Source organism: Chaetodon trifascialis, chromosome 18 (genome assembly GCF_039877785.1).
Source record: "Chaetodon trifascialis isolate fChaTrf1 chromosome 18, fChaTrf1.hap1, whole genome shotgun sequence".
In the NCBI taxonomy this organism is placed as follows: Eukaryota; Metazoa; Chordata; class Actinopteri; order Chaetodontiformes; family Chaetodontidae; genus Chaetodon; species Chaetodon trifascialis.
Genome location: NC_092073.1, coordinates 507,442 through 519,497, shown reverse-complemented (window position 1 = coordinate 519,497; position 12,056 = coordinate 507,442). Strand labels below are relative to the sequence as shown.

General features: G+C 39.3%; 1 protein-coding gene across 1 annotated transcript in view; it reads left to right on the top strand.

Moving 5' to 3' along the window:
• Window positions 1–12,056, top strand: part of cubn (cubilin (intrinsic factor-cobalamin receptor)) — a 203,514-nt gene that overhangs the window by 108,501 nt on the left and 82,957 nt on the right. Inside the window, exons 31-37 of the mRNA XM_070986347.1 lie at window positions 845–1,026; window positions 2,727–2,883; window positions 4,245–4,361; window positions 4,462–4,575; window positions 4,781–4,909; window positions 5,057–5,189; window positions 7,119–7,324. Of these exons, the coding sequence (XP_070842448.1) occupies window positions 845–1,026; window positions 2,727–2,883; window positions 4,245–4,361; window positions 4,462–4,575; window positions 4,781–4,909; window positions 5,057–5,189; window positions 7,119–7,324 (1,038 nt within the window). The remainder of the gene's footprint in view (window positions 1–844; window positions 1,027–2,726; window positions 2,884–4,244; window positions 4,362–4,461; window positions 4,576–4,780; window positions 4,910–5,056; window positions 5,190–7,118; window positions 7,325–12,056) is intronic.

The following is a 12,056-nucleotide window of genomic DNA, read 5'->3' as shown; positions in this document are numbered from 1 at the left end:
GCATTCTAATAGCAGACACAAGTTAAGTAATCATTAGATCAGTTAAGGTTGAGTATAGCTCAGTGGAGAGAGACCCACTCTGCAGAGACCCACTCTGGTCAGTACCCAGAGATAAGAGATATTCACAAAGCTGCAGAGAGAAACTTTGACAGAAAGAAGGTAAACAAAAAAGGTAATTCTACATTTGATTTTATTTCATATTCCAGCAATGGACACGAAATCACTTTTATATACTTATTGCAGTTGGTAATTATTTAATGTACATTTGATGAACTGTTAAATGTGGGGGAGGCGGACATTTTTGGTTTGGTTTGAAAATTTCTGACATGCAACTGAGGCTGAGATCATTAGTGCTGCAAACTGTATTTCACAGTTTAGAATTGAATTGTTGACCCTGTCACCTCGCGTATTAATGGATCGTGTTGATTTGTTGGTGAGTTGATTGAATCCAAAATGGTTGCCATGAAAATATGGATTAAAAAAATGTATTGGATTGACATGTCCATGGTTAGCAGAAACTTACAATGTCAACAATTATTCTGGTGATTGAGTTGAAAATTTAATTGAAAATAATATTAGGCCTTCCTGGAGAAACTGTCAGGGGAAAAGAACCAGCTACAAACTGTGTGCATTACTACTGGCACCTGGCTGCCAACAGCCTCCCCTGACCAATAGGCGACATGGACTGCAGTATGAAAGGAAGGTACAAAAGGCATATGATAGACAACCATCACCATCACCACATGCATATATAAAGATTGAATACATCAATAACAAGCTGCTCAGTTTTCCTCCAGCATCGACCCTCTTAGTTACCTTTAACAAACTGTTCTCCTTCCTACAGGCTGTGGAGGCCCAGTCATAGCTCCATCAGGGGAGATCCACTCTCCTCTGTATCCCAGCAGCTATCCCAAGAATGTGGACTGTTCCTGGGTTATCAGTGTGGATCCCAACCACCGTGTTTTTTTCAACTTCTCTGACCTGGATATTGAACCTCATAGCAACTGTTCCTGGGACTATGTGGCTGTGAGTGACTGACTTGACATTTAATGGAATTTGTACCTGACCTTGTCCTATTAGAGCTTTCTGGCCCTATTCTGTTTTGTTTTGTTTTGTTTTGTTTTGTTTTGTTTTGTTTTGTTTTGTTTTGTTTTGTTTTGTTTTGTTTTGACTGATGTATAAATGCCAGTGGTAGCATGTGGGTTACTTACAATTTGAATGAATGAATGAATCACTTGATAAAGGTTAAATACTGGGAAACTTGTCTACATACAGACTCGATTCCTGTGGAACGTGGAAAAGTCAAACTGTTTATATTGTGAATTATTGTTGCATCTTCTGCCATGGCTCTGTCTGACACCCACTGCAACTGCTATTACTATTAGTCATACTTCCATTATTAGATTCATAGTGTTGTTGTTATGTATCTGTCATATCATGAATACATACATATACTACATATATGAATATATCATATACTACGCAAAATATGTGTATACCATATGTCATATATGATTTTATTATTGGTTAAATGTCTATTTTTATAGCTATTATTATAGCTGTCATTGTCACTGTCACTGCAGTGCATCTGCATCTCCCTCTCTTTCTCTCACTACCTTTCTCTCCATCTAGCTCTCTACCGCTCTCACACTGTTTATCTCTCTCTCTCCTCTCTCTCTCTCTCTCTGTCTGTCTCTCTGTCTCTCTGTCTCTCTGTCCACCCCTCCACCTTTACAACCAACTGGTTTACATACATGCTTACATGTTAGGCTTTATGCCCAGTAAATTTGTTGGGACCCAAAGATGCAGACCAGAGACAAAGATGTTTGAAAAAATTGCAATTTATTTTAAACACAATGGTTGTAGGGAAAAGCGCACTCATAAAGAGTGGGAGATACAAACAAAAAGCGCACTCAAAAGGAGTGGGAAAAAAACTAAAGGAGCTCGGATGAAGTGGGTTTGATGCAAGGCACGCGCTGAAGCTGCAGGTAGACACTGAAACACAGGGGCACACAATTAGTGGCTGAGCAAAAACAGTTAACATGAGCAAGCTCTCTAGGAGAAGAGACAAAGAAGCGTAGTACTCAAAAGGAGACAAGCAAAGACAGCGCCAGGGATTCAGGACAATCTGGCAGCAGGAAGGAGAGAGCTCTCTCCTTTTATTCTGTGCCTAATCAGGATCTTGCATGTCTGGTGAATGCCTGAGGAGGCGGGGCTGACTGGGTGTTGGTGAACACCCAGCTAAACAGACAGAGGGAGATCAGACAGGCTACAGTAACAAAAAAAAGGAAGCACACTGCAAAACAAAAACAGGTCTGTAGGATCATAACAATAAGAATGGAAACAGTATTTTCCATGGAGGCAATTAAGAAAGCTCCTGCATGACATAGCTGGAGTAACATAAAAATAAATAGCCCTCTATTGCCCTCTATTTCAATTGATATCTTGGTGGTTTTATCTTTGGTTCCTCCTGTTCACTTGTTGAAATGTCCTTTAGCTAATCACTGAAACCGTGTTAGCCCTCTATTGACAGGCCAGCTGCTTGCATGGTAGTTCCACTGCCTTCATTGTGTGAATTTCTGGATGAGAGGCAAAGTGTAGAGCAATTTGTCCATTAAGATAGAAAACTCTATAAATACATATGCAGTCTATTAACCATCGACTATATAAGCTTAACAGGTAAAGCTACATAGCTTTCCCTAAACAACATGTCTGTCCCTCTCCAGATCCATGATGGTCCAACCATATCTTTTCCTCTGCTTGGCCGTGTGTGTGGCACCAGTCTTCCTCCCTCCATCACCTCTACCCAGAACACAATCTATGTTCGTTTTAGGTCCGACTCCAGTCGCAGCCACCGTGGCTTCAGTGCTCGGTTCTCTGAAAGTAGGTTTCCTTAATCTCTGTGTTTTAGTCACTAAAATATGTGTATCAATTACTAACTCCATCCATCCCTTTAAGTGCTCTAACTCATTTCACACTACAAAACCTTAACAGAACTGCTGTGTTGTTCACACCACCAGTGTCTCAGACTACTTCATGTTAACATAAGGGTTCAACTGATCTCAGACAAGGTATACTGATTATAATAATATAAATTATTTCATGTTCAGTGAAAACACACTGGAAGTCACTGTGAGGCAGATTGCCTCAGGTCTCTGGGTGCAGGTGGGATTCATACACAGGCATCAACGAAGGTTGAGGTGGAGAAAAGAAACATTAATTACTCTCTACTGAAATCTGATAAAGGGTCCCACACACAATTGTCAACAGAACAATTTTAATTTCATTAACTAAACTGGATAAACTGTAGGCCTATTTAACTAATAAAAATTATTTCTAGAAATAATTTCAGAAAATTCACATTAAAGGAACTCAATCAGATCGTAAAGGGGGGGCAAGACAAAATATTTGCACTGGGGGCAATCACAATAATCACATAGTTGCCTCTCTGTCTGTAGTCACCACTCTGTAGTCTCACTCCATGTCCTCTGATCTAATTGGTGAGTGAGTGAGTGAGTGAGTGAGTGAGTGAGTGAGTGAGTGAGTGAGTGAGTGAGTGAGTGAGTGAGTGAGTGAGTGAGTGCATGAGTAACAGCCACAGTACGCTACTGTGCCATAGATGGGCAAAGAGACTGGAGCTGCTCCAATGAGTGAGAGGAGATGTATTCAAAAGTAACAACACAGATATTGCTGAAGTTACAGTAAACATCACAATCCTCTTCGCTGAAGTTGCAAAAACACCACATTCGCCACACCACTGTCCGCACCACAAAAGCTAGATCCAGTTTACATCACTAAAAATGCCCAAAGTCACTGATGCTCTTTAGTTGGAGTCTCTGAATAATGCATTTTGTTGCAGAGACAAAATGGAGGGTGCTTCATGCTACTTGCTACAGAAGTAAGAAAGTTTCTTTGCTTGCCACACGTGTCTATTCCAAGTGAGCAAGTGTTCAGTGAAGTGTGTTTATGGGAACAGAAACTGTCTCAGTGTCAAACTGCTGAGCTTTCTACTGCTGAGCTGCTTGTTGAAATAAGCCAGTTATTTCAACAGCAGAGAACCACTTCTGTCTCATTAAGACCGCATACTGTACATGAATTCTCATCCTGTAAGTCCTTACATGTTGCACCAGCCAAGTGAAGTTCCATGTCCCATTGTTGGTATTCAAACCAGATAAATTTGCATGTTCTGATGGCTGAAGGGTGGAAGATGCCAGCTATATAATTTGTTTGTTTCTTTTCAACAGCTTGTGGTGCAACCATCATAACCGACAATAATGGTGGGGCCATTGCATCACCACAGTACCCAGCACCATACCCACCCAATCAGAACTGTAGTTGGATCATCATAGCACAGGAACCATGTGAGTTGCATTAGTCTGCCCTCAGACTAAAAAAACATATTGTTTTATGCACAAATGTTGTGGTTTTTATTTTACTTTTGACTTTTCTTTCTGTAACTAGTCAATCATGTGACCCTGTCATTCACTGACTTTGAGTTAGAGATGATCTCCTCCAACTGCTCCCATGATGTTGTAAAGATCCTGGATGGCGACAACTACCAAGCTCCCTCCATAGGTAGTTATACTGTCTGTGTGTGTGTGTTCACCAAGGCATATTCTGTCGACAATGATCAGGTAAGCTATAAATTAACAATGACACAGTATGTGATGACATTACTGAACTGAATTTGGTTGAATGTAAGAAGTCAACAGCTTGCTCACTTAATGAAATAATGTGTAGCCTTAAATTCTAATAATAACATAATGTAATATTTTGTCAGGGCACTACTGTGGCTTTGAAATGCCTTACCCAGTGACATCCTTCAGTAACTCCTTGGTGATCAACTTCATTTCCGATCATTCTGTCTCCAGAAAAGGGTTCAGAGCCACCTACTCAGGATCCATCTCCAGTAAGACATGTCAGGATGTACTGTTCACTGTTCCAGCTGGACACACTTAGAACTGATCACTACAAGTTCAAAATCCTTCTCATCTCATGAACACACACTGAAACTGATCTCTAGGAAAACTCATTCTTTTCACCTCTTCTCCTTCAGGTTGTGGAGGAGATCTGGTAATGGAGAGTGGTGCATTTAACAGTCCTAACTATCCAGATGCTTATCCACCTAATGTGGAGTGTGTGTGGACCATCAGAAGCTCACCAGGGAACCGTCTCCAGCTTTCATTTGCGTCAGTCAATTTGAGCATTGAGGTTCATTGTTGACCTTGGAAACATACCTGTGATGAAATACTCCAAGCTCAAGCTTCATTTAGTAGCTTTTTCTGGATCTTTTCAACAGTATACCACAACCATCTTCAGCAAAAAGAAACTTGCTCAGGTGTCATAATATGAACAAAGTTCTGTACTTCTGGTGAACAAGTTGTTGTCTCTGTTCAAAAATGATCTGTGGTGTCAGATGTGAATGCCCCCTTGGTCTTTCTCTGGCCCAACTACCTTTAGCACCTTACTTGTGTGACTGGTTTTGGTCTGGTGTTCACAGACAGCTGATGTCTGACACACCTGCGCTTATCAATTTTGTACCTCAAACTGAGATAAACCACCTTGTTTTCAGTTGTTGTTACTACTTAGTTACAGTAATGTTACCATGTTCATGTCAGTGAAATAACTTTAGCTGTGGTGACTGTGAAGTTCACCCCAGTTCATTTTCTATGGGCTGGAAGTGATTTTCTCTTCAAGGCAAATCATCCATGTTTAGCTGACAGATTATGATGTGCATCAGAAACATTTGCTTTTTTTTAGAGTGAAATCCCCCACACTGACAGTGCTTTACATACGCTAACTTTACAGAAAAAATTAACTGTCTACTACTTCTATGTGGTGCGCTCAGTGTGTTCGCCATTAAATGAAGCAACACTATATAATGTCATCAAAGAAGTTTCAATGCCTGTCATTTTCATGTGCAACAGAGAAAAATAGAAAAGTACGAGATAAAGCAAAGGATTAGGGCTGCAACTAATTAATTTTTGTTGTTGATTGCTGCTGTTAATCTGAGTATTTGTGATTAATTATTTGGTCTGTGAAACTTCCACAATTTTCCAAAATCAAAGGCGATGTCATCAGTTGACCTGTTTTGTACAACCAGTAGTCCAAAACCCAAAGATATATTCAGTTTACAATGACTGAGGAATCCTCAAAGTTGAGTAGATAAAATCAGACAATATAATTTTTATGAGGTTGCAGGCTTCTTTTAAGTGAACTTTGAAGTTAGAATATTTCATCACAGATATGCCAGTCAATGTTTGCTAAAGGTATTTCTTCTGTCTTTGATCAGTGAATCATGTTTCAAAGGTTTAAAGGTTTTACTTGTCATATGTTCATTCAAGATTTGCAGTGAAATGTTGGATATCAAACACATAAGGTTGATCTAAAAGGCTAGTGTGTGACTGTGAGTACAAATAAGATTAAGAAAAGGATTAATAACAGATTTTCAAAAAATGTATTGTGATTGCTGTGATCTTGTGAACACAAAGGAAAAAAATTTGAAGAAAACATTTCAGTCATTTGAATTTCATATTGTAAAATACTACAAAAAAGTCATCACTGTTTTCATTGGCTACTGCAACAAAAAAGTTTCCTTTTGAAATACAACTGAAAGGGACTTCAAAACAAGAGTGAAAAACACTAATTAGTTGTTAGTTCAATAAGTTGTGACTGTACTACAATAATTTATGGGCCAGAGAGTAGTTATGTTGTGTGTATGTTAAAAAATCAAATATCAGGCCGTATATGGTTACACAATTTTCTCTGGACTCTCTCGAATGGGTAGTGGCAGTGACTGCTGTTTGCTATTGATATTTACAAATACAGCCAACAGAGCCTTTTTTTCTTATCAGATAGCTCATTTGTAGGACATTGATTTTTTTGAAAGCCAGTCTTGATGTTTTTGATGGTAATGATGGCTTTATAAACAATCTGTGAGTAAAAATAAATTAAGCCAGATCGTAAAGATTACCAGCAAGATGACCAGTGCACATTCCCTATTTCAGCACTACATTTTAACTTGTTTCATACCTAGAATTAATCTTGGGCTGATGTTTGGTATTTAGAGGATACTTTGTTATTGAATATCAGTAACAGTCTTCTTGTGTTTTGCTCAGTATCTTCCACCTGCAGGGAGACTCCAGCTGTCAAAATGATTATCTGGAAATCAGAGAGGGCAATGCCACTGGGCCTCTGGTTGGTTTTTTCTGTGGAAACTTGCTTCCCTCCAACTACACTTCTGTGATTGGTCACATCCTGTGGATTAAGTTTGTCTCAGATGCATCAATTAGTGGAGCAGGATTCAGAGCCACCTTCTCACACAGTGAGTGTCTGTGTATGAAGACAAATTACCAGTCTTGTTTATATTACTAATATTGTTAGCGTTACTTAGACAGTTGTACTTTCTCCAACAGGAAATATGACATCCGTGTTCAATAACATTTAAGGGAGAGAATGATGTGGTCAATGCAAAGCCAACAGATCAAGTGGTCATTTGCAAAGATTACAAAACACACTTAAATGAGAGCTATGAATATGACTTCAGTTCCCTGAATGCATTGCCAACAGACACAGGATGTACAATGATAGCTGGAGCATGAGCATTGCAAACAACCAACCACCAACTCTTTTAACACACAGCTATCTGCTTTAACAACAGTTTGGTTCACATGTGTAACCAACCACATGTGTAACCAACCATAACATCCTAATGCTCATAATTACTCCTGCTTCCACTAATGTAAAAATCTTCAAGCTACAAGCTTAAGCTTTCTTGAGAAAATGTGAACTTGTGCAGGGGTTTCCTTAGAAATGTACTGGCTCAAGCCTCTCATTCCCAGGGTGTCAAATACCAAAATTTTGTCACACCCCTTTGTATTTCTTACAGACACACAAGGTACCCTTTAGTGTCTATATCATGACTTATAGCCAGATAAGTAATAATGCAGGTGCATAATGAATTTATACCAGCAATAGCTGAGTATGTACAGTACGCATATGTATGAGCAGCATTCTATTGCACGCTGCAGTGCTTCTCTCAGCTGAATGTGTTCTTGCTTCTGAAAAAATTCAAAAAGTGTTTCTTTGAATCCATGGCCAGGTGTCAATGGTGGAAACTAATGTGTTCTAATGGCCTGCACTACACAGGCTAGCAAAACTAGATGATTTTCAGTCCAAAGTCTCTTGCCCTGTAGAATGTACTCTGAGAAATGGTGTTAGGCTGTCAGGTGACATTGTCTGCAATAGTACTTTACTTAATGTGTAAGAATGCTAGCATTTGATGAATATAGAGTATCTAGCAGATTAAATATCACAGCATGTCCCTATTGAGAGATATGTGGAGTGGAAAATGTAAAAAAAAATCTGATGAATTAGGTTTGCACTTAAATAGTATTTAGGTTGTACAAAAGTCCAGCCTAAGTTGTATTAAGTATACTTGACTGTGTTAAAATGGGGCTATTTTAAGTATAATTAATATACTGAAAATATACAGATTCTTTTTAGTGCCGTCAATCGATTAAAATATTTAATTGCGATTAATTTCATGAATGTGATAGTTAACTCGCGATTAATCGCACATTTTTATCTATTATAAATGTCCCATTAATTATCATTTTAATACTCTTATATTAGTTACGGTATCCATATGCCTCTGTCGAAAGCCATCCATTGTTGCCTGGTTTTGACAAGGAGGCGGCGGAGAATTCGCATTAGTTGTGTGTTTGGCCATCAAGAGGTGTTTCAGACTGGATGTGCTATAGTGATAATTCAGTTCACACTAATAATACACACAGATAACTTTGGTCTTGTCAGTCAAACCATCTGGCAACTTTTTGAAACTAAACTTTCTATTCAGTATCTTGTTCGCATCCATCCCAGCGTTTCGCACTTGATATCCACACAAACCAGCAGCCTACCTTTTTACAGCTAGCAAGCAGGTAAGACCAAACATGTGCTTGGGGCGTGCCTATTGTTTTGTGTCCGGTTTACAAACGCATCCTGTAGTTTTTCTAACGTTACTAGCAGTGGCCACAGCTTCTAAAAATCTACACACTAGGTCACAAAGAGCGTTAATCTCGCGATAAAAAAAATTATGCTGTTAAAATTGATTTGGGTTAACGCGTTAATAACGCAATATTTTTGACACTCACACTCATGTTACTCTTCAATTTAAGTACAACTGAAATACATTTCTAATGTAATGTAAATTGTATTTTGAATGTACATAAAATCTAACGTTTATAGATCACAATCTAAATTGGGATACTAGTGTATTTATCTGATCATGCACATTCTGCACGTATTACAACAGCATGGCTCCGTAGTAAAAGAGTCCAGGTTCTAAACCTGCAGTCCTGACTTGTCATCCATTGAAAATGTCTGCTGCATTATGAAACATAATATACGAGCAGCTGAAATCGTACATCAAGCAAGAATGACTTTCACTTTCAAAATTATAGCAATTGGTCTCCTTAGTTCCCAAACACTTAGAGTGTTGTTTCAGTTCTTGTCATCTTGGGCCGAATAATCACCGTGGTATCTTAATCAGTAATCTTGAACAGTTGGTTGATCTTACTGACTGTGTGTCAAACTACTTTAAAACATACATCAAAGGGAGAGTTTTGTGTCAGTCTCGGAGATCATGTGTCTGAAAAATATGACTGTCTGTCTTGGGGTTGCACAAGGGTACATTGCTGTTCTCACTACACATGCTGCCACTTGGTGACATCATTAGAGAGCACAATATACACTAAACAAAAATATAAATGCAACACTTTTGTTTTTGCTCCCATTTTTCATGAGCTGAACTCAAAGATCTAAACATTTTCTATATCCATGAAAGATCCATTTCTGAGCATGCTCAATGGGTGACATGTCCGGTGAATATGCTGCCCATGCAAGAACTGGGATGTTTTTAGCTTCCAGGAATTGTGTACAGATCCTTGCAACATGGGGCCGTGCATTATCATGCTGCAACATGGGGTGATGGTTGTGGATGAATGGCACAACAATGTGTCAAGCTATGGCTCGAAGCAGGACTCAGATGCAGAGACTCTTGTACACAAGTTCAGCCTTTATAAAAGAAGTCTGAAGCAAAACCTCTTGGCAGAGTGTGAATAACAAAAAGGCTATGAAACTTTCCTGACGAGTGATCTTCCCTAGAGGAAATCACCCGGCTATGAAACATATACAAAGAAACAAGAAAACAAAAACAGGCTATGAAAATATTTCAAACTGAAATCGCTCCAAAGGGAGGAATATATATACTAACTAGGGTAATAAAACAAAGAACAGAAAATCACTCCAAATGGAGGAAAAAACAGATCTAACAAAACAATATAAACTACAACCAAAATCACTCTTAACAAGGAAAAACCTAAGTCTATATACACAAGAAAACTATACTGGTCTATAAAAGGTACAATGAAAAATCACTCTTAACAGAGGAAGACAACAAGAACTTCATACGTGGATCTATGGCTGTGGCAAAGAATGCTGGCGTGATCATTCAGAGACGAAACACACTGGCACAAGACAAGGGAAATGCAGACTATTTGAACACATGAGGGTAATGGTAAACAGGTGGAAACAATCAGGTAATCGGGAAGACAATCAGACTGGACACATGAGGAAGGGCTAGTGACCTGAAACGAGAGGAGAGTTACTTTTCAAAATAAAACAGGAAAAGATGAGACAAAAACCCAAAACAAGACAATACCTCACCGCGGTGTGACACAATGGGCCTCGGGATCTCGTCATGGTATCTCTGTGCATTCAAAATGCCGTCAATAAAATGGACCTGTGTTCGTTGTCCATGACATACGCCTGCCCATACCATAATCCCACTACCACCATGGGCCACTCAATCCACAACGCTGACATCAGCAAACCGCTCACCCACACGACGCCACACAGATGTCTGCCATCTGCCATCTGCCCTGAACAGTGAAAACCAGGATTCATCCGTCAAGAGAACACCTCTCCAACGGTCCAAACGCCATCTAATGTGAGTATTTGCCCACTCAAGTCGGTTACGACGACAAACTGCACTCAGGTCGAGCCCCCGATGAGGACGACAAGCATGCAGATGAGGCGGGTTCCAACAGTTTGTGCAGAAATTCTTTGGTTATGCAAACTGATTGTTGCAGCAGCTGTCCGGGTGGCTGGTCTCAGACAATCTTGGAGGTGAACATGCTGGATGTGGAGGTCCTGGGTTCATGTGGTTACAAATGGTCTGCAGTTGTGAGGCCGGTTGGATGTACCGCCACTCACTGTCTGAAATGCCTTTGGAGACGGCTTATGGTAGAGAAATGAACATTCAATTCACGGGCAACAGCTCTGGTGGGCATTCCTGCAGTCAGCATGCCGATTCCACGCTCCCTCAAAACTTGCGACATCTGTGGCATTGTGCTGTGTGATAAAACTGAACATTTTTAGTGTGGCCTTTTATTGTGGCCAGCCTAAGGCACACCTGTGCAATAATCATGGTGTCTAATCAGCATCTTGATATGCCACACCTGTGAGGTGGAATGGATTATCTCGGCAAAGGAGAAGTGCTTACTAACACAGATTTAGACAGATTTGTGGTCAATATTTGAGAGAAATGGATCTTTTGTTTATGAAGAAAATGTTTTAGATCTTTGAGTTCAGCTCATGAAAAATGGGAGCAAAAACAAAAGTGTTGCATTTATATTTTTGTTCAGTGTATGTTTCCACAGTTGATGCAGATGACACACAACATCTGTGTTGAATCAAATGATGCTACAGCTATAGACTCCATTATTAACTTAACTTATCTTTTGGTAATAAATAAATAGATAAGCAAGCAATAATTTCTTGAAGTTCAGGAGGACAACACTAAAATCCTACTAGTAGGCACTAAACTTAGACTTTAACTAGCTATGACCTTGCTGATATGGGCCTGAAATTTTTGCACTTTGCCTCACATTTATGCACTGCTGCATTTCTTTTCAAATATATTTTACTTGTTGTTATGCATCATTTGTACTGTTTTTAAGTTTATTACTATTTTTCAGTGGTTTTTATCCTTATTC